This window comes from Astyanax mexicanus, chromosome 5 (assembly GCF_023375975.1).
Source record: "Astyanax mexicanus isolate ESR-SI-001 chromosome 5, AstMex3_surface, whole genome shotgun sequence".
Taxonomy (NCBI): domain Eukaryota; kingdom Metazoa; phylum Chordata; class Actinopteri; order Characiformes; family Acestrorhamphidae; genus Astyanax; species Astyanax mexicanus.
In genome coordinates this window covers 3,431,154-3,458,112 of record NC_064412.1, presented here as the reverse complement: position 1 = coordinate 3,458,112, position 26,959 = coordinate 3,431,154, and the positions used below count along the sequence as shown (strand labels likewise).

The window sequence follows — 26,959 nt, the reverse complement described above, 5'->3', positions numbered from 1 at the left end:
GCATTATAGTCATTATGGCCTTTAGTAAAATGTGTTTTGGGGAGGGGGGGGGGGGGGGGGGGGTAGTGCACTCTAGGACTCTGTGGGCGTGGCCTAAGCTTTTCTTTTTTTTAATGTATTTATTTTTTCTCTTTACATTACTTTTACTTTTATACTTTAAATAGTTTTGAAACCAGTACTTTTTTAAACACTTTTACTTAAAGAGTAAAAAGCTTGACTTGATACTTCTACAACTTCTACGGAAGTATTTTAAGTATTTTAAGTACCTTAGTATCTATACTTGCACTTGAATAATGAGATATAATAATGGCGCTCCTCACCAGGCCTCCTCATCTCTCTAAGGCTCGCCCTTTTAATGTGGCTGAGAGGACTCGCCTGAGATTAGACCCTTCTGCTGACCACAGCATCTTCTACCTAAATCTGAGGTCACCTGTGTCCCCTCCCGCCCAGTCGCCCTCCGTCCTTGTCCTTCATTGGTCACGCTAGCCCAGGTGGTCAACCGAAATCCCAAATCCTCCTAAGACTCGAAACAACTGGTTGACTCACCTTATCCAGTTGAAGCTAGAGCTGCTGCTGTGGTTCACGGTTCCTGGCCGGTGCTTGCGGCGATCGAGCGGTTTCAGTTCCAGGCTTCTTCACTCTTGATCCAGAGGTGATATGGGGGCTGGAGCGAGCGCCGAGGAGAAACACTCCAGGGAGCTGGAGAAGAAGCTCAAGGAGGACGCCGACAAAGATGCCAGGACCGTCAAGCTGCTGCTACTGGGTAAAAACACCATTGGGCCCACGATTGAGCCTTGAGTAACTCCGTAGATTTAAACATGAACAGGGCAAGAGCTTTAATCATGGGCGGATCTACCGGGGTGGCATAGGGGGGCAGCTGCCACCTAAAAAGGCTAAACACCCTAAAAGAAAGCCTTGCCACCCATGCTGCCACCTCAGAATTAAAAGATAAAAATATTTCATTATGGCCAGTTTAACCTTTTATGAGAGAGAATATCTAAAGCCAGACTGCAGTAAATTATAACGAAATAAATTAATTGTGAAAGCACGGTGCTAGTATAACTGCGATGCTGATTATTTTGAGCTTATAAAACATCTATAAAAATCTTATTTTGCTCACTATAACATGTATTGTTTGCTAAAGGTCAAGTGATGTCAGGTACTTAGTGACGCATTACTGTAATCTGTCCGTTTCTCCAGTAATGATAAATCTAACACATTAGTATGTCCAATCCAGTAATCAGATTAAAGTTACTTGTTTAAGAAAGTAACTGTGCATTAATATTTTTATAATTTTCCTCAGTACATTTCTCTGTTTGAGTTTGTAAATGGTAGCCCGTGGCCATATATATATATATATATATATATATATATATATATATATATATATATATATATATATGCCACCCCAGAAATATTTTTCTAGATCTGCCCCTGGCTCTAATGCAAAAATCATGCCTTTTTTGGAGTGTAGAATATTCATATTTCAAAGATTGAACATTTATGGTTTGCTGTTGGTCTTGGTTCTTGGTAACATCCTGATGAATTTGGATTAAATGTATATTGAATGAAGATCATGTTGAATGAACCACTGTTATAATAGTAGTATAGTGAAAGCAATCTTAACTGAAATTCTTAAATCCTTTGAATTCAATGTAAAAAAAAACTCTATTTTTGTTTGCATGTAAATATTAAGAAGAAGAAGAATCATCTGGCCAAACGTTTGATTGGTTTATATTGGTTCATTATAATATTAAATGAAGATTACCTAATTATAAGAAAACGTTTGTCTCCATCTCTCATAACTGCATTTTTAAACAGCTTGACTAAACTAGTCTTAGATCTGGGTCAGCGTCCTCGCATACATCAGCTTTAACAGGCTTAGGGGCTAAAGTAATGAACCCCAAGCCTCTTAATGCGATCCTCCTCAAGATATGCACACAGGACAGGAGGATGATTTCAGGAGAACATACCAAACATACTGGAGAGGGGAGGAGAGGAGCGGGTGGAGTGGAGGGGAATGGAATTCTCCACACTGGAAGAAAGCCAGCATTAGTGTAGATTTTGTTATGGGATTGTGTTATTCACAATTCTTAATCTAATTGAATGAATTTGCCAGTTTTAAATCAACAATAATAATCTTGATTTACAATTAACATGCATAATTTACCACTGACAAATGTTGTGTTGTGTCTTTACTGTTGGAATACTGAAAACAGATATCTTAACAGTGTAAAAGAAAGCATATAAAATGAAATAAAACAAAAAATTAGCTAATTTAGAAGCATGAAGAGCTGTTGGCTTGGCATTGTTTCTACATAAATGCTTTTTCAAGTCAAGTCAAGTATTTTTATTGTCAATACTGCATATATACAGGACATACAGAGAATTGAAATTACCTTACTCTCCTTCACAATGTTACAGCAAAAAAACCTAAAGCGATAGTATTTAAAATATATAAATAACATAAGAATTCAATAGACACTATTGCACAAATCACAAATATAGACATAGACGAGACAAGAGACACAAGAGACACAAGATAAACGTGCAAAAGTGATGGGGGGGATTAAAGAGGTAAAGACAGTACCAGTATAAACAGAACCCATATAAACATTAGTGCAAATATAGAGGTAATAAAGTTTTGTTAATATAGGTTAGCTGTAGCTAACCCTGGGACGTATAATTAAGAGCATTAAAAGTATGTTTAAATTAGGTGAAGAATACTAAAAGTACATTTTCTATGTAATATATTTTATGAAAATACACATTAAATATACTCTGTACATTAAATGTACTCTATTTCTCTGCATTTACATAAAATGTATCTTTATGCTATATACTTTAAGTTATATATGTGTTGATTGAAAATATATATGTAGTGGAGCTTATACTTATACTTGTCCCTGTGGTGGACTGTATGTGGATGAAACCTAAAAAAAAATATCAGTCCATTTAATTTTATTTCAATTAACTTAAATTGACAAATTTCCTTCATGATCTATATTTATATATTTATCCATCTATTCAAACATTTCAATCAGGGAATTTGTAATGATATATTTGGTACAGTGCTGCCACCTGCTGCCATAAAGAAATGGCATCGCTTATAAAATAAACATTAAATACTTGACACTAATTGAATCATGCTGAATTATTTATTAAATGTATTACATATATTAAGTTATACATTTACGTGACAATATCAAAACATATCTCAAGTTTTAAGTTACGAATGGCAAATACAGTATATATTTCAACTACATAACTACAGCCTAGCACACATACAGTGAGTATGAATTTTAGTAAATACAATAAAATACGCAATATGAATTTTTAAACTATATATTTGTGGGTTTGCAATTGAATAGAATTAATTGAACTTAATTGGTTTGTATAATCTATTTGTCAGGTGCTGGAGAGTCAGGAAAAAGCACCATTGTCAAACAGATGAAGTAAGTGTTATTTTATTCAACTTTAAACCTTTAATGTTTCAAGTAAAACTTTATTGGATGGTTGATTTTATGGCCTCGTTGATGCTCAAATGAATGTATATTAAATGCAACTTAACCCTACACCCACACCATTAACCAACCCTAAAATCTAACCCTACACCTAACTCTAACCATCAATCAACCCTAAAATTTAACCCTACACTTAACCCTAACCTTAACCCTTAATTCACCATAAAATCTAACCCTACACCTTACCCTAACCTTAACCCGTAATCAACCCTAAAATCTAACCCTACACCTAACCCTAACCTTAACCCTTAATCAACCCTAAAATCTAACCCTACACCTAACCCTAACCTTAACCCTTAATCAACCCTAAAATCTAACCCTACACCTAACTCTAACCATCAATCAACCCTAAAATTTAACCCTACACTTAACCCTAAACTTAACCCTTAATCAACCCTAAAATCAAACCCTACACCTAACCCTAACCTTAACCCTTAATCAACCCTAAAATCTAACCGTACACCTAACCCTAACCTTAACCTTAATCAACCCTAAAATCTAACCCTACACCTACACCTAACCCTAACCTTAACCCTTAATCAACCCTAAAATCAAACCCTACACCTAACCCTAACCTTAACCCTTAATCAACCCTAAAATATAACCCTACACCTAACCCTAACCTTAACCCTTAATCAACCCTGAAGTCTAACCCTACACTTAACCTTAACCTTAACCATCAATCAACCCTAAAATCTAACCCTGCACCTAACCCTAACCTTAACCCTTAATCAACCATAAAATCTAACCCTACACCTAACCCTAACCTTAACCCTTAATCAACCCTAAAGTCTAACCCTACACTTAACCTTAACCTTAACCATCAATCAACCCTAAAATCTAACCCTACACTTAACCTTAACCATCAATCAACCCTAAAATCTAACCCTACACCTAACCCTAACCTTTACCCTTAATCAACCCTAAAATCTAACCCTACACCTAACCCTAACCCTAACCCTTAATCAACCCTAAAGTCTAACCCTACACTTAACCTTAACCTTAACCATCAATCAACCCTAAAATCTAACCCTGCACCTAACCCTAACCTTAACCTTTAATCAACCCTAAAATCTAACCCTACACTTAACCCTAACCTTAACCTTTAATCAACCCTAAAATCTAACCCTACATCTTACCCTAACCTTAACCCTTAATCAACCCTAAAATCTAACCCTACATCTTACCCTAACCTTAACCCTTAATCAACCCTAAAATCTAACCCTACATCTTACCCTAACCTTAACCCTTAATCAACCCTAAAATCTAACCCTACACCTAACCCTAACCTTAACCCTTAATTCACCATAAAATCTAACCCTACACCTAACCCTAACCTAAACTTTAAATCTAACTCTAAACCCTAAAATCCCTAACTCTAAAATGTTAAGATTAGAGTTTGGGTTAAAGTTAGATGTTGGGTTTCATTTAATGGAGAATCATGTATTTTTACCTTTTAGTTCAATTGCATTTAATAGACATGCAGTTGAATGTTAGTTGAGCTTCAATGAGGCCATCCAATTGACCATCCAATAAAGTGTTACCATTATTTAAATAAATTACTGTATTAGCACCAGACATTTAATTTAAACATGTTTTTCTACCACAGAATTATCCACAAAGATGGTTACTCCCTAGAAGAGTGCTTGGAGTTCATTACCATCATCTACAGCAACACCCTGCAGTCTATTATGGCCATCGTGAAGGCCATGACTACTCTCAACATCGGCTACGGAGACGCCGCCCAACAGGTACTGATATAATAAGAGACCAATTAAAAATGATGAGTTTCTTTGATTTTACCAAATTGAAAAAAACTCTGGAATATAATCAAGAGGAAGATGGATGATCACAAACCATCAAACCACCAAACTGAACTGCTTGAATTTTTGCACCAGGAGTAAAGCAGCATAAAGTTATCCAAAAGCAGTGTGTAAGACTGGTGGAGGAGAACATGATGCCAAGATGCATAAAAACTGTGATTAAAAAACAGGGTTATTCCACTAAATATTGATTTCTGAACTCTTAAAACTTTAAGAATATGAACTTGCATTAACTTACACTCTTTGCATTATTTGAGGTCTGAAAACATCTTTTTTGGTATTTTAGCCATTTCTCATTTTCTGCAAATAAATGCTCTAAATGTTCATTTTACTTAAATATAAACCTATAAATAGCTAAATCAGAGAAACTGATTCAGAAACTGAAGTGATTATTTTTTCCAGAGCTCATTTTGAAGCAATGAATCAGTTTCTCTGATTTTGATATTTATAGTTTTATGTTTGAGTAAAATGAACATTGTTGTTTTATTCTATAAACTACAAACAACATTTCTCCCAAATTCCAAATAAAAATAATCTCATTTAGAGCATTTATTTGCAGAAAATGAGAAATGGCTGAAATAACAAAGAGAGTTCAGAAATCAATATTTGGTGGAATAACCCTGGTGGTTTTTAATCACAGTTTTTTTCATGCATTTTGGCATCATGTTCTCCTCCACCAGTCTTACACACTGCTTTTGGATAACTTTATGCCACTTTTATGCTCTGCATCTTTTTTTGTTATTTCAGTCATTTCTCCTTTTCTGCTATAAATAAATGCTCTAAATGACAGTATTTGTATGTGGAATTTGGGAGAAATGTTGTCTGTAGTTTACAGAATAAAACATTAATGTTAATTTTACTCAAACATAAACCAGTAGAATGGATTTTTACCTACGACTGGTCTGTCTGATGGTTCTGTAGGATTTTTGATGGTGAATCACTGTGTAGAAAACTCTATAGAAACTGTAGAATTGTATTAGCAGTGTATCTAAGCAGAGATTTCGTGTTTTGTAGGATAATGCCAGAAAGCTGATGCACTTGGCGGATACTATTGAGGAGGGAACGATGCCAAAAGAGCTGTCTGACATCATCATCCAGCTTTGGAAAGACACTGGTATCCAGGCGTGCTTCGACAGAGCCTCAGAATACCAGCTCAATGACTCCGCCGGATAGTAAGTTATACAGAAACTCTGCCAGAAGAAGTTCAAATACTTTAACCCTCTGTTATCTTCATTTATCAGGAACAGTTATGGTGTTCCCGGGTCAGTTTGACCTGGTGCTGATGTTTAATTATCCGAAAAATGTCTAAAACAAAAAATTAATCATAAAAATAAGTGTTAATTTTTCATTACTAACTCCATTACTAATTATTCTATCAATATTTAGTGCAATGGTGTTTATAACCTTTAACATGTAATGGATTTATTAGGATAATTTACCTGTTTTTCAAGTTCAAACTTTTTTAATGTTTCACTACTTTATTACTTTTGAAAGATCAACACAAAAAAAACATAACACTGAAACATAGAATTGTAATTTAGTTTTAGTTTCTGCAGTTCCTTTCAGACCCTGCGCCCATTACCATTGGCTATCATGTATTTTCTTATTTTTTTAAATGTTTTGTTGCACATAAAACTAATTGTCACCATAGACCATAAACTAGCCAAATCAAAATGTTATTAGCCAATAAAACAAAAGCTTAGCCCCGCCCACTGCACTGAAAGAATAACCCAGCACTAAAGCCAGAAAGGCAAATTTAAAGAGTGTATTTTTACTAATTTTATGTAATTTAGAACTTTTTCATGTTTATTTTAATGTTTAGGCAAAGCTTGTGAACAAAAAGGTCCATATCAAATATTAAAATTGTTAAACACAGGCTTCCAATCCAATAGACATAAAAAAGTTACTTATCTTAGTTAAAAAGATTTAATGTTAATACAGATTTTATATTATAAAATTAAAGTCTTCCTTTGTGCGCATTGCAGACAATAAACAACATTATATTATTAGAATTTTTTTAACACTGGTACATAATTCAGGTCTGAAAGGGTTAAGGCAAGCAGAAGAAATTTCATACTGAAAAAAATAATAATTTTAACTATTTTTCCTAGATCTTCAAACTTAAAAAACGGGTTAATTTGACTCAGAACATAACAGGAGGGTTAATATGAATAGATTTTATATCAGGTTAATGATAAAATTAATGAATACTGAAGTGATCTATCAGATTATGAAGGAGCTGTGAAGAAGCTTTTAGATGCTCTTATCTGGGAAGCTGTTAACTTATTCTGTACAACAGAGGCAACTCTTGCTCTTCCTTTCCTGTGGCAGTCCTAATGAGTGCCAGTTTCATCATGAGCTTGGCTCACCTTAATTTTTTAAGTATTTTTTTTTACTTTTCTTTACTTTATTTAGTTGAATAGTTGTTGCTTCTCATAATATGGATTAGAATATTACTCAGAGCTATTCACTGCATGCCACTATCTATCTATCTATCTATCTATCTATCTATCTATCTATCTATCTATCTATCTATCTATCTATCTATCTATCTATCTATCTATCTATCTATCTATCTATCTATCTATCTATCTATCTATACCAACTCTACCTCTTCACAACTTTACAACTGATGCTCTCAAACACTTTATTAAGAGACAAGAAATTCAAGTAATTAACTCTTGATGAGTTCAGCACAGCTGTTGACTGAAAGCCTGAATTCCAGGTGACTCTACCTCATAAATCCGACTGAGAAAATCCAGCAGAGACGTGTAAAACTGATCATCTAAACAAGGGGTGCTATTTTAAACAATGTAAATGAAACATATTCTGGTTTGTTTAACACTTTTTTGATCATTAAATAATTTCATGTGTTTTCTTCATAGTTTGGATGCGTTTAGAATTAATCCACAATGCAGGACATTTTAAAATAATGAAAAACACTGTTCTTATATGTCCTTTCATATTATCTGTCTAACTGGACTATTCTGGCCCAAGTAAAGGAACAATAATCTGGGAAATCATGGAGCCCAAGGCAAATACCAGCTTATGGCCAATCAAACCAGCTTTCAGTCACTCAACCTTTCTTCCTTTCTTTCTCGTTGTTCAGTTACCTGAATGACCTGGAGAGGCTGGTGAAGCCTGGCTATGTGCCCACTGAACAGGATGTGCTGCGATCCCGAGTGAAGACGACTGGTATCATCGAGACCCAGTTCTCCTTCAAGGATCTCAACTTCAGGTACAACCCAACTACCCACAGAAGAGCTACCCACGCTATAAGAATATTTAGCAATGTTTTTAAACAGTTCCTAGAAGGTAAAAAATATAGGACAAAAAATGCTGCGCTGTTAAGATATTAACGTGCCAAAGTCAGAGCTCACCTGGCTCTTAAAGAAATATGATAAATGGCGCTCTGATTGGTTTATTTCACATTATGGCCAAAATTAAACAAACCCATGATAACTTAAGAGTATTAGTTCATGACTTCTGTAAGTTCTAAGCCATTTTTTGCGCCCCTCATGATACCAAAGACACACAGACATTCTCTAAATCGAGCTACGCGATTCGCAATTGATCTGTGCGCTATAGTTCACTAAAATAGGACCTATAATGCTGCAGAAACATCTGAAAATGTGATGTAATATTGGTTTGCTTCACAATGTTTTTAGACCATTTCTCACATAACGTTCCCAGCCAGACAAATACTAACATTATGGAAATTTTAAAACAGTAACATTACCGAAAGTAAAAGTTAAAACATCGACACAAGTGACAAGTTGCAGCAACGTTAACAAAACGTTTCAAATTTCTCAATAAAAATGTTCTAAACTAAAAATTAAAACAGTGAAACAGTGACACAAGTGACGTCACCAACAACGTTTAAAAAGAAAAAAAAAATCTATCTACAATGGCTTGCAAAAGTATTCATACCCCGTGAACTTTGCCAAACTTTGTCACTTTACAACCACAAACTTAAACGTATTTAATTGAGATTTTAAATGATAGACAAACACAACAAACAAGTGTTGCATAAGTGTGAAGTGGAACTAAAAGAGAAACCAATAAGACCAACGTTAAAATTTCTGGCCTAAGTGCAAAAAAGGCACTATATGGGGAGGGAAAGTAACAATGCTCATAACTCTGAACACCCCATCACACCCCACTGTGAAACATGGTGGCGGCAGCATCATGCTGTGGGGATGCTTTTCTTCTGCAGGGACAGATTTAGGAAGCTGGTCAGAGAGTTGATGGGAAGATGGATGGAGCTACAGTAAATACATAGCAATCCTGGAAAAAGAAAATCTGTTGAAGGCTGTAAAAGACTTGAGACTGGGAAGGAGGTTCACCTTCCGGGAAGACGATGACCCTAAACATTAAACATACAGCCAGAGCTACAGTGGAATGGTTTATCATATACAGAGATGGGAGTAACGGCATTGAAATAAACGGTGTTACTAATGTTGTTACTTTATTCAGTAAGGAGTAATCTGACTAATTACTCTGACTGTAACTATATCGCCATTACCATTTCCCCATTACACCCCGTTACTGCACGTTACTTTAGCCGCTCAATTAACTTTTTTTTTTAACTTTGCACATACAGACAAAGGCGCAAGTGTGTGTGTGTCACAAGGGAGGGAAGGATGAGATAATGATAATGATTGGCTAAGGTATAGTAAGATCACGTCTTCAGCCAATCAGAGAAAATAGGTGGGTGGGTGTTTAGAGTGCATAGCGAGAGATGGCGAGTGAGAAGGACTCCAGTAGTGTTGCCAACTCCCCAGGTAGAAAAGTAGCTATTGGCTCTCCTAAAAGTCGCTAGAAGTCGCTAAATGATGTCATCGCCTAATTTGCATAATACATATTTTTAAAGCTGTAAAGGATTAACGTTGTGGGAGAGAAAAAAGTGAGTAAAAAACACTCTAAATATGTTAGAAATGATACAAATGAACTCCAACAAATGAACAACTTCTGTTGCTTTTTAAATAGGCAGTCACGTCTCAAAATAACTTCATTTTTGTGTAAAGTACATAAATCAGTTTTTTGCCATGTTGTTAATTTTTTTTTTTTTAGTTTTCTTTTCAGGGTTTTTTGTTTTATTTTATTTTTAAAAAATCGTTTTCTTAAGTTTTCTTTATTTTTAAACCTATTATAGATAGATATGGGGGGCGAGTAACACAAAAGTAACGCAATAGTTACTTTTGCTGGTAACTAGTTACTTTTATAGTGGAGTAACTCAGTTACTTTTTTGGAGAAGTAACTAGTAACTATAACTAATTACTTTTTCAAAGTAACACTGCTCATATCAGAGAATATTCATGTGTTAGAATGACCCAGTCTTAAACCGCATTGAGCTTCTATCTATCTATCTATCTATCTATCTGTCTGTCTGTCTGTCTGTCTGTATGTCTATCTGTCTTTCTGTCTGTCTGTCTGTCTGTGTTTAATGTATAACTGTATCCTGTGTGTAGGATGTTTGATGTGGGAGGACAGCGCTCAGAGAGGAAGAAGTGGATCCACTGCTTTGAAGGCGTCACCTGTATCATCTTCATCGCTGCTCTGAGCGCCTACGACATGGTGCTGGTGGAGGACGATGAAGTGGTGAGTTTAGATGCGTTCCTGAGTTCCTGAGATCCTGAGATCTTCAGTTGAGTCTAATAATCTCATATAACTCAATCCTCTCCTCTCCGTTTCACCCGTAAAGAACCGAATGCACGAGAGTCTCCACCTGTTCAACAGTATCTGCAACCACCGCTACTTCGCCACCACCTCCATCGTACTCTTCCTCAACAAGAAAGACGTCTTCGTCGAGAAGATCAAGAAGGCCCACCTGAGCATGTGCTTCCCTGACTATGATGGTGAGGCCAGGAAACCAATATATAATTTCCGATTTTAGGGTCACGATTCGATTTGATTCTCAATTTTCTTTTTTTTTTTTTTTACAGCAGAGAGGCCTTTGCCAGTTTTAGATTAGTCTATGGTCAGTCATTGGTTTGATTCATCAAATTTACAATATCTTATTTCAAAAGGTGGGCTTGATAGAAGTGATGCAAAGTGATACAAGTGATCTGTAATACACCACATTAGGCACTAATGGTCAAATTTAAATTATTTAATTAAGATATACATGTAATGCCATCTAGTGGCTTTTTTTGGTAGCAGCAGTGTGCACTATTAAAACAGCAATGTGCAACATAACAAAATAAATAATAAAAAAATACAGGAACAGTCATGTACAAAATAATAGAACAATTAGAGCCTTAACAAACTGAACTCTATCCTACTATAACAGTTAAACATGAAAAATAAGACTCGGTCCCTGAGAATGAGAGTTTTTTCCTTTAATAAAGATATATTATTAACTTTACTTTACTTTTAAGAAGATGAGAATGTCCACATTCTCTGGAGAAAGAGCTGCTCTTTGAGTACAGTGTGCTGTGTAGCTGAGAGGGAGGGATCGTTGATCCTCTTTTTGACTTCGATGCTCGAGACCATGACATAATTTCGATCTATTCCGATGAAATATCAAAATCGTGACACCCCTAATATATATATATATATATATATATACATAAATAAATACATATATCGAATAATCTCACTGTTTATAAAACTTCTTTAATTTCTTTATATTTTCTGAAAGAAACCGATTTTAACTTTTAAAAAAAGGCCAAAAGACATTATATAAAACTGTAGTTAAAGAGTGTTTTTGCTTAGAAAAACTCCAGATTACTTTAAAATATGTGCAAATAATCATCAAATACATTCTTTTTTGTATAATCCTTTGGATACCATCATTAAGCTCTGATTTACCAATTATCAAACCATCTGCTGATATAAATATACCAATAAATAGAACTAAATAGAACTCCCATTAGAAGAGGTTTAGAGATGGTATGATGGTATAAACACATTGATGTTAAACTACTACTTTTACATTAATATAATTTGTATTTATGTAAAAATTGTGGTTTCATATCAATGCTTAAGAGTGTTATAAATTAGTTGCCGTTATTGTTATTTAATTTACAGAAAAAAGAAAATGCTCCTTTTCTTTTTTCTGTACATATATATATATATAAATATATATATATAAATCATATATTAAAAATAATACTTAATAATGGCTTACTCTAATAAAGAGGATGTAGTGTAGCAAAATACTGCAACTAAAATATACCCCAGAACATTCAGAAACAACAGTTGTATTCCACATCCACTTTAATTTCCCTTTATTTAGCTTAATCCCACACTCCATACTTTCTATTCATCCATGTGTGGCACTAGGAAACAACTGTGTGTTGGTGGAGTATATAAAACTCAACCGAGCCTCAGGTTGTAATAATAACTAGTAAATATATTTGGGGAAATTTAAATGGTTCCGGTGTTATGACCGGTTGTGCTACCCTCTCCAATCGTGCTACCCTAGTGTATATTTCAACTTAAAAATGAGCACACTTTTAAAAACATGCTTTCAACAGGAGATTTGGATCAGCTGGTTAACTAAGTCACTGTATCAAAAAGTCAAGTTATGGAAATGAGACGTGATTAGACATATTTTGTATTTTGTTTTTGTATAGATTTTTTTTTGTATTTGTAAAGCTTATCATTGCTATTTTTGTTATTATTTGCTATTTACACTTTGGTATCACTCAGACACATAATGATAGTGATTTGAAGATGAAGATAAACTGAAAAAGCATTACAAAAACGTGAAAACGAATAGGTCCGTGCGGGCAAAGGATCTCTTTAGGTACAACACTGGACACTGAGCTCACAAAATCATTAGGCACAATAATTGCAGGCACCTATAATAGCACGATAAGTTAGATGCTTTATTTAACAATAACATAATCAAACAGTTTGATTAAAGGCTTAAATGATACATGGTTAAAGTGAGCACAAAGCTAAGACGCTAAGACGCTAACTTAGCTAACCTTAACTACAGAACTGGAGCCATTTACCTTTAAAATCAAACATAAATTTATGGAGTTTCGCTCGTTTGTTTCTCGATAGGTCCCCGACAGTTCTGGCAACATCATCCTGCCTAAAGTGCAGGAAAAAGATGAGGAATAGGTTTCCCCCTCACCTCGCCCATAACTTTACCCCTCCTCCCTCTAAAAAGGCTAATTAGTCTGAGATGTTGACAGCAGGACAATCGCTGTCAGAGCTTCTCACCCTAAGAGGCTTTAAATTTATAAGATGCTTATCTTTAATATGGTAATTGACCTTGATCTACATCCTCAGCTCTTACATCTCTTCCTCTGATTATACAGTGCAGTCGGAAAGTCTGAGAGCACCCCTTAAAATCTGGATAGACAAATATTGACCCCAGGTTACAACGTGTCTGTATTAACTAGGGCTTCCAACTGTCCCATATTTGGGCAGTAAAATACGCATTCCGTATTGAATTAATCCGGGACGCACTTTGTCCCGTATTTTTGAGGGTTTTTTTAAGCCGTTTTATTCTGTGTACATTTTACTCCTGAACATCACTGGATCCTCTGAATTATGAGATCGTTTAAGAGTCATAATGAGAAAAAATGCTAACTTTAAGCTAATGTTACAGCGCTGCAGTGAACTGAACTCCCAGCGCCGCTGCAGAGATTAGCAGGGGACTGTTTTTGGCGCAACACCAGAGAACTCCAGCCGTAAGTTAGGAGCATTTTACACACAGCTGAGCCTAATAATTAACTAACTGCGCTTACTGAGGAGAGCTGAGAGTGATACAGCATAAAGTCACTAAAACAGGTCAGTGATACTCCAGAAGCAGCTGTAACACATTTAACATTTACCCTCTTTATTATGCAGTGAAATAAATGGGTGTTTCTGGTTGGTTGTCGCCTCAGTGAGGGCAGGTAGTTAGTTGATTAGTTAGTTGTTAGTTGATTATTTGGGTCAGGTGTTGTAATTAGTATAAACTAATGACCGTAATTAAGGAAGTGCTGCTGAACTTTCTCTTATTATCTGCCTTTTAAAGCTCTAACACAGACTACACTGCTCAACATCACACTGCTCAACATCACACTGCTCAATATTACACTGCTCAATATTACACTGCTCAACATCACACTGCTCAACATCACACTGCTCAACATCACACTGCTCAATATTACACTGCTCAACATTACACTGCTCAACATCACACTGCTCAACATCACACTGCTCAACATTACACTGCTCAATATTACACTCCTCAACATCACACACTCAACATCACACTGCTCAATATTACACTGCTCAACATCACACTGCTCAATATTACACTGCTCAACATTACACTGCTCAATATTACACTGCTCAACATCACACTGCTCAATATTACACTGCTCAACATTACACTGCCCAACATCACACTGCCCAACATCACACTGCTCAACATCACGCTGCTCAACATCACGCTGCTCAACATCACGCTGCCCAACATCAAACTGCTCAACCTCACACTGCTCAACATCACACTGCTCAACATCACGCTGCTCAACATCACGCTGCTCAACATCACGCTGCTCAACATCACACTGCTCAATATTACACTGCTCAACATCACACTGCTCAACATCACACTGCTCAACATTACACTGCTCAACATCACACTGCTCAACATCACACTGCTCAACATCACACTGCTCAATATTACACTGCTCAACATCACACTGCTCAACATTACACTGCTCAACATCATGCTGCCCAACATCACACTGCTCAACATCACACTGCTCAATATTACACTGCTCAATATTACACTGCTCAACATTACACTGCTCAACACCACACTGCTCAACATCACACTGCTCAACATCACACTGCTCAACATCACACTGCTCAATATTACACTGCTCAACATCACACTGCTCAACATCACACTGCTCAATATTACACTGCTCAATATTACACTGCTCAACATCACGCTGCCCAACATCACACTGCTCAACATCACACTGCTCAATATTACACTGCTCAACATCACACTGCTCAACATCACACTGCTCAATATTACACTGCTCAACATCACACTGCCCAACATCACGCTGCCCAACATCACACTGCTCAACATCACACTGCTCAACATCACACTGCTCAATATTACACTGCTCAACATCACACTGCTCAATATTACACTGCTCAACATCACACTGCCCAACATCACACTGCCCAACATCACGCTGCCCAACATCACACTGCTCAACATCACACTGCTCAATATTACACTGCTCAACATCACACTGCTCAATATTACACTGCTCAACATCACACTGCTCAACATCACACTGCTCAATATTACACTGCTCAACATTACACTGCTCAACATTACACTGCTCAACATCACACTGCTCAACATCACACTGCTCAACATTACACTGCTCAACATTACACTGCTCAACATCACACTGCTCAATATTACACTCCTCAACATCACACTGCTCAATATTACACTGCTCAACATCACACTGCCCAACATCACACTGCCCAACATCACACTGCTCAACATCACGCTGCTCAACATCACGCTGCTCAACATCACGCTGCCCAACATCACACTGCTCAACATCACACTGCTCAACATCACACTGCTAAACATCACGCTGCTCAACATCACGCTGCTCAACATCACGCTGCTCAACATCACACTGCTCAACATCACACTGCTCAATATTACACTGCTCAACATCACACTGCTCAACATCACACTGCTCAACATTACACTGCTCAACATCACACTGCTCAACATCACACTGCTCTACATCACACTGCTCAACATCACACTGCTCAACATCACACTGCTCAATATTACACTGCTCAACATCACACTGCTCAACATCACACTGCTCAATATTACACTGCTCAACATTACACTGCTCAACATCACACTGCTCAATATTACACTGCTCAACATTACACTGCTCAACATCACACTGCTCAATATTACACTGCTCAACATCACACTGCTCAACATCACACTGCTCAACATTACACTGCTCAACATTACACTGCTCAACATCACACTGCTCAACATCACACTGCTCAATATTACACTGCTCAACATTACACTGCTCAACATCACACTGCTCAACATCACACTGCTCAACATTACACTGCTCAACATCACACTGCTCAACATCACACTGCTCAACATCACGCTGCCCAACATCACACTGCTCAACATCACACTGCTCAACATCACACTGCTCAACATTACACTGCTCAACATTACACTGCTCAACATCACACTGCTCAATATTACACTGCTCAACATCACACACTCAACATCACACTGCTCAACATCACACTGCTCAACATCACACTGCTCAACATTACACTGCTCAACATCACACTGCTCAATATTACACTGCTCAACATTACACTGCTCAATATTACACTGCTCAACATCACACACTCAACATCACACTGCTCAACATTACACTGCTCAACATCACACTGCTCAATATTACACTGCTCAACATCACACACTCAACATCACACTGCTCAACATCACACACTCAACATCACACTGCTCAACATCACACTGCTCAATATTACACTGCTCAACATTACACTGCTCAACATCACACTGCTCAATATTACACTGCTCAACATCACACTGCTCAACATTACACTGCTCAACATCACACTGCTCAACACCACACTGCTCAACATCACACTGCTCAACATTACACTGCTCAACATCACACTGCTCAACATCACACTGCTCAATATTACACTGCTCAACATTACACTGCTCAACATCACACTGCTCAACATCACACTGCTCAACATTACACTGCTCAACATCACACTGCTCAACATCACACTGCTCAACATCACGCTGCCCAACATCACACTGCTCAACATCACACTGCTCAACATCACACTGCTCAACACCACACTGCTCAACATCACACTGCTCAACACCACACTGCTCAATATTACACTGCTCAACATCACACTGCTCAACATTACACTGCTCAACATCACACTGCTCAACATCACACTGCTCAACATCACGCTGCCCAACATCACACTGCTCAACACCACACTGCTCAATATTACACTGCTCAACATCACACTGCTCAACATCACACTGCTCAACACCACACTGCTCAATATTACACTGCTCAACATCACACTGCTCAACATGACGCTGCTCAACATCACGCTGCTCAACATTACTGAAAGAGTGCTTTAATGATCCTCTGTGAAGAAGAAGAATAATCAAATACACTTTCTGATGGGAGTTCACTGGTGTTGTGCAGAATCCAGTCCGGGGTCATTTCCAGCCGCTGTGCTGTGACGTCAGTTAAGCATTAGCTTAAAGTTAGCATTTTTTCTGATTACTACCCTTAAACAATCTCGAAATTCAGAGGATCCAGTGATATTTAGGAGGTAAATGTACACAGAATAAAATGTACAGGTTTCTGAACATATTTATTTACCACAGAACGTGACAGATGCCAGTTTTTGAAAAGCCCATTCAAATCCTGTATTGACTTGGACAGCTTAGACACAGAACCCCAAAGGAGCCCCAAATATGGGCATAAACAATATGGCGCCGACTACAAAATGACGACACGACTTCAGTGGTCCATTAAGTTTAATAGAGTTGTTATTTCTAGTTCTCATCATGTCAACACCTGGTTTTGGTAAAAGCTGCCGACGGAACTGAACATAATATACACATGCTGACTGAGGAGCATCCAGGAGAAATCTGGAATCTCTACACTTTGTTCTTCAGCTTGGCTCACAAGATACAACAACCCCCTCCCAGGGGTGGCCATTTAATTCATTTGCGAAAAAGTAGGCAACCCTAGAATTAACTGTGTACCAACTGTACCATCTGGACCAAAGCTTTTCTAACATGGCGACACTCTTTCTTTCCAGGCCCAAACACCTTCGAGGACGCAGGTAACTACATCAAGGTGCAGTTCCTGGACCTGAACCTGCGACGAGACATCAAGGAAATCTACTCACACATGACCTGCGCCACGGACACAGAGAACGTCAAGTTCGTGTTCGATGCCGTGACAGACATTATCATCAAAGAAAACCTCAAGGACTGCGGTCTCTTCTAAACGCGTCCTCCAATCAGAAGAGGTGAGACCAAACAAACACCAATAATCAATAATCCTTTCCAATCAATTTCCAATCAGAATTCTTACCAGACCGGCCTGCAGTTCGGTACATTCAGCATCAACTGGAAACAGACGAAGACTAGGCCTGTCACAACAGCATCTTTCTGTGGATGATATATCATCTAAGAAATTATTGCGATAAACGATATTATTGTCATTTTAAGACCATATAAACATCACTGACTTAATGATGATAGTAGAGCATAACAAAGACAACAAACAAAATTATACTGTTTTAAATACAACAAAAAATGTAATAATCATAGTTTGGGAATATATATATATATATATATACTATTTTCTTTACCTGCTGAAGTCCACACTGTATGTATGGAGTTGCAGTTATTGAAGCATTGGTACTGTTCACTGTTCTATATGTAAACAAACATTCAAATAAACACAATATCAAATATTATTGAGGTAGTGTCCATTTATTGTATGATAAGTCGATAATGTAATTATTGTGACAGGCCTAACGAAGACAAAAACAAAACAACTAAAAACAAACAAAAAATATTCAGCCAAATATTAATTTGTGGTTAGAGATAGAACGATCAATACCACCTCCAACTCCATCCAAACACCAATAATGAAGTCTTGAGTATTGGATATTGATAATCCAATATTGAGAACATAAGATAAGTGGTTTCTCTTCAAACTCATCTGATCCATACCCATGATACCAATCAACTATCTCTAATTGGGGCCTGAATGATATTTAATTATTAAAATTTTGAAGACTCGTAAATAGTAATGTAACTTTGCTGCATTGAGATTAAAGCAGCATTCCATAAAAGTGTTTCCTTTCAATTAAAAGCAGTATATATTTTACCTGAGTTGTAATTAGTGGTATGATTGTCCTGGCACGATCATTCCTGAACCTCTAATACATTTATACTGTATTAGTTTATTATGGTCTGGTAGGTTTGTTGAATGTACAGTAATTGCTCTCTACATTTTAACAGTATTTTATTAATAAACTAAATGAACAAAACAGTATACTTACTTAATCAGCTATTTATTTACATCCAACCAGAGAGGTCTCCAAATCCCCAAACTCCCAAATATGGACTGTCGCTTAAAAATATATATATCTTGTCTATTCTCATTAATTTACCATGTTATAAGTATCAAGTTTTTCAAAGATTTGCAGTCTGGAATGATCATTTTGCTGTTATTAAGCTGTAATCATGTTAAAATGTTCAATATAAACTCAACATATCCCAATAATATGTGGTTACAACACAATTAACACTATCTGATAAAGGTTCCACAAGTTTCTGGGAGAATTCCTGCCCATTTTAATCCAAGTTTTTCATAAACTGGTGTCGTATTTAAGATGAAGGCCATTTGTTTATGCTGGTCAATCAATGCTACAAGATCAGATTTCCAATCATTGCTGTCTAATGAAAAATTTGTATCTCCAAACAGCAGCAACTTTACAAGACAGACAAAAAACTTCTAAACTTTCAATGAAAGTGAAAAGTGGAATGTAAAAAGAGTTAATTTTAGGTTATTCTGAAGAGGTTCTATTGGGCCTAGTGTTGTAGTCATGGCCGCTAGATATAAGCCTGAGTCAAGACCAAGACTTTTAGTAGGGGACAGTTCTTGTGTGTTCAAATTATGGAGTAAACGTTAATCTGTTAAAAATGGGGATACTTGTTTTTTATTGGACAACAACGATAGGTGCATCCAATAATGGCAGTTCCACAGGGTAGGAGCGTCTATGTTGGGTTCTGTATGGACACAAATTAGGACAGGGACATCCTTAGGAACTAGTGTAATCCCTACCTGACAGGACTCTAAGACACTTAGCATTAGAGGACAAAAGGTACGTTGAAGATTATACTGCACTGTAAATGCTGGATTAAAATGGATTAAACGACTCTTTTCTCTTTTTCTTTTTCTTCCAGGCTTGGAGCAACACATCAGTCAAATCAATATAAAATCTCTGATTCCCTCTACCAAATTCCTTATTTCTCCAAGATATAGAAGAAAGGTTTATCAATAACACACACACACACACACATATATATACAGTTATGTACACACAACTTGTAAAATAAAATAAATAATGTAAAAAAGGAAGAAAAATGAAATATTATATATGAAATATGAGGGTACAGACATCATGAGGATGCATCCATCTAAGCAGGACTGTATTTTTTTTTGAAGAGGAACAGACCTAAACTGTTGATATTGGTAATCAAACCAATCGTTATCTTGACCAAACACTAGACGCTGCACAGTAAAACGTGCCCAGTAGTGTAAAACAGTGGTGGAATGTAGTGATAGCAGCATTTCAGCTGCTGTAAAGGCAGTCAGGGTCTGTTGGAGTTGTAGTTTCTCCAGGTTAAACAGCAGTTCGGACTACGTGGGTAGGTGTTTGGCTATTGTAGCTTCTCGCAGTGGTCTAAACCCTTAGGCACGAGATATAGCTGCTCAGAAACATGGCCAGCCTTCGAAAAACCCACCTGCATCATGCACTTCAGCAAATATAAAGCAAGTCTACTGTATGTCAAACAGTGAGAGCTACAGGGGTTGGAGAATGAAACTGAAACACCTGGTTTTAGAGCACAATAATTGATTGTGGTGACGGACAGTTCTGGTGGAAACAGGAGAGTTGAGGTGCACATTGAATTCTGCGTGATTTGATCAGCCGTGGTTTTATGTTTTTTGGATACAATCCGGGTTAGCACCCGAACATCCCTTTCAGACAGCTTCCTGTTACAGCGTCCACAGTTAATCCTGTTGGATGTGGTTGGTCCTTCTTGGTGGTATGCTGACATTACCCTGGATACCGTGGCTCTTGATGCATCACAAAGACTTGCTGTCTTGGTCACAGATGCTCCAGCAAGACGTGCACCAACAATTTGTCCTCTTTTGAACTCTGGTATGTCTCCCATAATGTTGTGTGCATTGTAATATTTAGATTAGAACTGTGCTCTTACCCTGCTAATTGAACTTTTGCACTATTTATGCTCTTACTGGTGCAATAATGTGTAATTAATGAAGATTGAACACCAGGCTGCTCCAATTTAGCCATGAAACCTAAAATCCCTCACTAAAATGAGACAGGTGTTTCAGTTTCATTGTCCAACCCCTGTACATATCAGGACATATGGCGTAGCGTGTACAGACTACGTAGTTCATACGTACTTCATATATCGCAGAAAAGATCAGTCAATAAAGCTGTGTGATTGATTTTTTCCTGATGTTAAATACAGTGAGTTACTCCAATTTAATATCCACTGATCAAAATCTCTCATTAAGACTTTATATTTATAATAAATGCATACACACACAAAATATTACATCCTGAAGCTGCTTTGCTCACAGAGAGCTCTTCCAGAGTATGACACTGTAGAAAGGCTGAGTGTGATAAAACAGAACAATATATATATATATAAATATATGTTTAAACAATATGTAATGTAAAATCCAGGGTACCCAATATGGCTTGAACATCAATTCATTGCAATTTGTAATAAAACATACATTTTTGACTCTATCATGTGATTGTACGAATGAACCAATAAAGCTTCTGTAGATATATGTGATGTATCTGTCTCTTGAGTGTCTTAAATTGTGCACAAATCAATATAAATGCATATTAATTCAAAAGCTATTCTGTGAAAAGAGAATTAGAGGTACACAGCTTATATAACATTACATTACGACATTTTTTAAGCTGCACTGATCATAATGGGGCTTTTTTATACTAAAATCATATTGAAAAATGTAAAAAGTATGCTGTAAATATACAGAAAAATAAATAAATAACAGATTTATGTAATGATTATCTGTGATTATCTATGATTTATGAAAATATATTAAAAGTACATCAATTTTATGCTTTCATCAAATGTTTGAAAGTAAACTTTGATCATACTTTTTAAAAAAAGTACAATATAGTGTATTTAAAAATAAAAATCAGGCTGCTATGAAGCATATTTTTAGTTTAATGTAATTCAATATACTTCTAAAATAATTATTTCCAAATATATACGTTTGTACATTTTTTAGCAAAGTGTGTTAAAAACAGCTGTTACAGTAGTTCACTAAAAGTACAATGTATCATGTAACTTTTTAGAAATTAAATTAAATTAGTACATTTATAAAATTTTAAATTATTAATCTGTAACACGGTAAAAATTGAAGCACAGTATATTAAAACATATAAATATATTATACCCAATGAAGTAGACTAGAAGTGTGCTACTTAGAAAAGACTAGAATAAGAATCATATTTGTATTCTAATTCAAATAGATCACACATATTTAATATCCATTCTTAGTACATGTCTAATATACATGGTGTATAATAGTGATACAGCTGTGATCCTCATTAAATATATTTAAAATAGGGGGTTACATACATGAGATAGTATGTTTAAATGTTACTTAAGTATATTTAAAATAGTTCTATTTTAGTACAGTTAAGTACACTTAGCACAATTTAAATAAGACTTTTGTACTATTTTTATACAATTAAAATACTGTATAAGAAGTACAAATATACTGTACTGTAAATATACTGATTAATAATAATGTGGCTACAAGAACTCTCTAGTGCACTATAGCATAATAATGCTTAATATACTTAAATCTACTTTTTATTCTTCACTAGGGCAGCACTGAAGTAATACTGATTGGCCTGGTGGTGGCGTATAAGGTGTTAGTGTGTGTGTTTACAAATGTGACAGAATCCTTTAGTTGTGGAATAGATGTTAATCTGTTTCAGAAGAGTCAACTTTTTGAAATGCATCAATAATGCATAGAAAACATCTAAGGAATTAAAAAACTGTCCCATGCATTACTAAAAGTTTAAGGACAGTAGGGAAACATATTTGAGGAAAGAATGTGGTCTTGGTTGTGACAAAGACGGACTAAAACATTTGGTAAAATTGTACAAATGGTAGAAAAACAACACTAGTTTTGTAGTAATGTTGTTTAATAGTGAAAGTAAGAGCTTTACCACACACAGGCAATGCAGTGAAAGAAATTAAACAGAGATTTGGACTAAACAGCTGTGTAGCTTTAAACTCTGAGAACTCTGGTGTGAAATAGACTTTTAGTGAATTAAAACATGATAAAAAGTTTTTACCTTTGTTGAATAGCTCTCCTCCGCTCTCTTGCAGCTTTCTGAGATCCAGTATTTTGTGCATTTTGCAAACAGGCTTTAGAATGAGTGAGACGGGGCAGATAAATCACTTTTTACACTTTTATACAGCTCATGGTAGCTCCACACTTCATTGATTAGGGCTGTCCCTAACGATTATTTTTTAAACGATTATTCTAACGATTATTTTTTTCGATTAGTCGACTAATCTATTCATTGAGAAACATATTTAAATAATTATTTTACGTTTTAAAGCAAACGATAAATTACTATATTTATATATAATAACAACACAACAACAACAACACAAGCCTACTAAACCAAACCCCACACTTATAATCACTTACATGTACAGCACGTTGTTTAGATCTATAACGCTAAAAATGGATAAGCTCCCATACACCACAACCGTGTGTTGCACTGTTTTCTGTGACCGCTAGATTTTGTGACCACTGGCAAGTAGTTCTCAGCAGACCGGTGCACTGGCCGATTCGAAACGTGTTCGTTTCTAATGTTTACCCCGACTGGCCAAAACGGTTCAGTTTAGGGCTGAGGGTAAGGTGTAGGTATAGAAAGCTTCCGTTTTGCCAATGAACGCTCATAACCGTGAGCACTGGTCACAAAATTCCGACGGTGACAGAAAACGGTGTAACACCGCAGCGCCGACGGCGCTAGCTAAAATAACTTAAGGCAGCTAGCTTAGCTAAACACCTGAACCTATGAATAATGCTACTGTTTCTGGAAACTGCGAAATGCCATGCACAAATATAAACCAAAAATGTATAATTTCTGCCTGTGGCAGGTTTAAAACCTTTGGTAGACAGCCTTAAGTCTTTTTAAGGACACCCGCGGAGACCCTGATGTAAACGGTAACTTACTGTGTGACCCTGTTGACATAGTGCTCCTGGATGTTTGCGCTTCAAGTGCTCCTTTTGCACGTATGGCAGAGGACCACATTGTTGCCCTTTTGCGTGAAATGCTCCCAAACTTTAGATGCCCGCTGGCGTTTTTTTGTAGCTGGAGATTGCTCTCCGGAGTCCAAGCTCTCTAGAGCTTAGATTCTCTGCCCGAACCCGACATGACCCGAGGCCCGCCCGTAAATCCGACCCGGGCTCCAGAAAATAGTCCGAGATGTAGGCGTCTGTTTTTTAATTATATTTTTATTTAAAAAAAAAATAACGAAAACTGAAAGTGAAACTAAACTAATTTATTTATAAGCGCTGTTTTCACTACCGCAGTTCTACAGCGGGGGTGTTGTGCCGATTCTGTCCGCGAAGCGGGAGTCAGATTCAGCAGAGAGTCGGATTCGGCACAAACGCGGCGGCACCTCGCGGTCCGCGGTGTCAGTTGTAAGCGCTCGCGCTAGCCGCAAAATACGGCAGAAAACACTGAGGGAGCTGCAGAATTATGAATGGGACTAGATCAAAGAGAACCTTCACCCGTGAGTAGAACAAGCAAATCTCTCTCTCTCTCTCTCTCTCTCTCTCTCTCTCCGTGCGCATGCGCGAGTGAGAGACGGTCTGGGAGTGCGGTGTGAGGAGCAGCTGGCGTTTAGCCAAACTTTTCTGTGAGTTTGTTGGTTTCAGTTTTGTTTTTGAAGCGTTTAGTTAGTGTGTGAGTGTGTTTGAGTGCTAGTGTGAGAGAGTGAGTGTGTGTGTGCGCGCGGGGCGCTGCCCCGCGGGGAGTCCGCTGTGTGTGTGTTTGTGTGTGTGTGTGTTCAGTGTGAGCATGGCGGCTCCGGGTGACTCTCGGCTGTGCGAGAGCTTAACGCGCCGGCATGGGGTGCGGATCGTGTCCCGCGCGAGTATAGAAGACGTGTGTCTTTCCGTGGGCTCCGCTGTTGGCCACGGGAACATCGTCTCCGCCTCGCGTATGAACAACGCGATTGTTTTATTTGTGAAAACGGTTGATCAAGCGCTGGCTCTGGTTCAGAGTGGTGTAACTGTAAATGGTTTATTCACACATGTGTTGCCTCTGAGTTCCCCATCTAAAAAGATCATCCTGTCCAATGTTCCCCCTTTTATTAAAGATGAACTGATCAGGCAGGAGCTCTCCCGCTTTGGGAGAGTTTGTTCTGAAATAAAGAAGTTAAACTTGGGCTGTAAATCTCCACTGATCAAACATCTGGTGTCTTTTAGAAGGCAGGTTTTTATGGTTTTAAAGGATGGAGCTGATGAGTTAGACCTGGTTTTAAAGCTGAGGGTGGAGGGGTTTGATTACACCATTTATGCTTCGTCCGACACTGAGATGAAGTGTTTCAGGTGTGGTCAGACTGGACATCTCGTCCGAGCCTGCCCTGAGAAGGTTAATTCTGGAGGGGCTGGGGGCGCTGAGGCGCCGGGGCCGGACACGGCTGAGCCCGCGGTGGTCGTTCCCCCTGCGGCTGTTGCTAGGCCTGCTGTGAAGGTGCCGGCCGCCGAAGCGGTGCCCGGAGAGTGTGAGCAGGTCGGGGTTGGGTCTGCTACTGCAATGGCTGGTGAGCGGAGGGTGGCTGAGGGTGAGCATTCCCCAGCTGAGCCTGCTGTGGAGGAGCAGGTCATGGAGGAGCAGGCTGTGGAGGAACAAGCTGTGGTGGGGGAGGTTTTGGAGGAGCAGGTTGGGGAGGTGCAGGCTGTGGAGGTGCAGGCTGTGGAGGAGCAGGCTGTGGAGGAGCAGGCTGTGGAGGAGCAGGTTGGGGAGGTGCAGGCTGTGGAGGAGCAGGCTGTGGAGGAACAGGCTGTGGAGGTGCAGGTTGTGGAGGTGCAGGCTGTGGGGGAACCAGGTGAGGCTCAGCAGCTGGAGGCTAAAGTACAGGCCAGCTGTTCTGGGCTTGAGCTTGAGGCTGAGGTTTTAATGGAGGATGAAGCTGTTTTTAAAGTTCCAACTAATAAAAGAAAATGTAAGGCAAATGAAAAGGGGGCAAAACAGGCTAAAAAAGAGGTGGAGGAGGTGGAGTCGGAAGTTAGCCAAGAGTTGGAAGGCTATACAGTTGTGGTCAAAAGTTTACATACACTTGTAAAAAAACATAATGTTATGGCTGTCTTGAGTTTTCAATAAGTTCTACAACTCTTATTTTTCTGTGATAGAGTGATCGGAACACATACATGTTTGTCACAAAAAACAGTCATAAAATTTGGTTCTTTCATAAATTTATTATGGGTCTGCTGAAAATGTCACCAAATCTGCTGGGTCAAAAATATACATACAGCAACAAAATTTGTCAATTTTGGTGATGTAGCGAGTTGTGTCAATCAAATTAGCTTCATGTCATGGCCTCTTCACTTCTTGTAAGTGATTCTGATTGACTACAGCTGTTGACTTCTCATGAGCCCATTTAAATAGGGCTCATTTGACCCAGTGATTAGACTCAGCTACAAAAGC

General features: G+C 37.7%; 2 protein-coding genes across 2 annotated transcripts in view; one reads left to right on the top strand and one right to left on the bottom strand.

The window, feature by feature from the left end:
- tnfrsf18 (tumor necrosis factor receptor superfamily, member 18) overlaps positions 1 to 26,959 on the bottom strand; it is a 148,372-nt gene that overhangs the window by 44,039 nt on the left and 77,374 nt on the right. Inside the window, exon 7 of the mRNA XM_007239281.3 lies at positions 21,443 to 21,528. The gene's annotated coding sequence lies outside the window, so the exon portion shown is untranslated. The remainder of the gene's footprint in view (positions 1 to 21,442; positions 21,529 to 26,959) is intronic.
- On the top strand, positions 544 to 22,037 carry gnat1 (guanine nucleotide binding protein (G protein), alpha transducing activity polypeptide 1). The gene is made up of 9 exons (XM_022667717.2): positions 544 to 763; positions 3,413 to 3,455; positions 5,134 to 5,275; positions 6,362 to 6,519; positions 8,457 to 8,585; positions 10,819 to 10,948; positions 11,052 to 11,205; positions 18,227 to 18,439; positions 20,391 to 22,037. The coding sequence occupies exons 1-8, from the start codon at positions 658 to 660 to the stop codon at positions 18,415 to 18,417; spliced, it is 1,053 nt and encodes a 350-aa protein (XP_022523438.1). The 5' UTR covers positions 544 to 657; the 3' UTR covers positions 18,418 to 18,439; positions 20,391 to 22,037.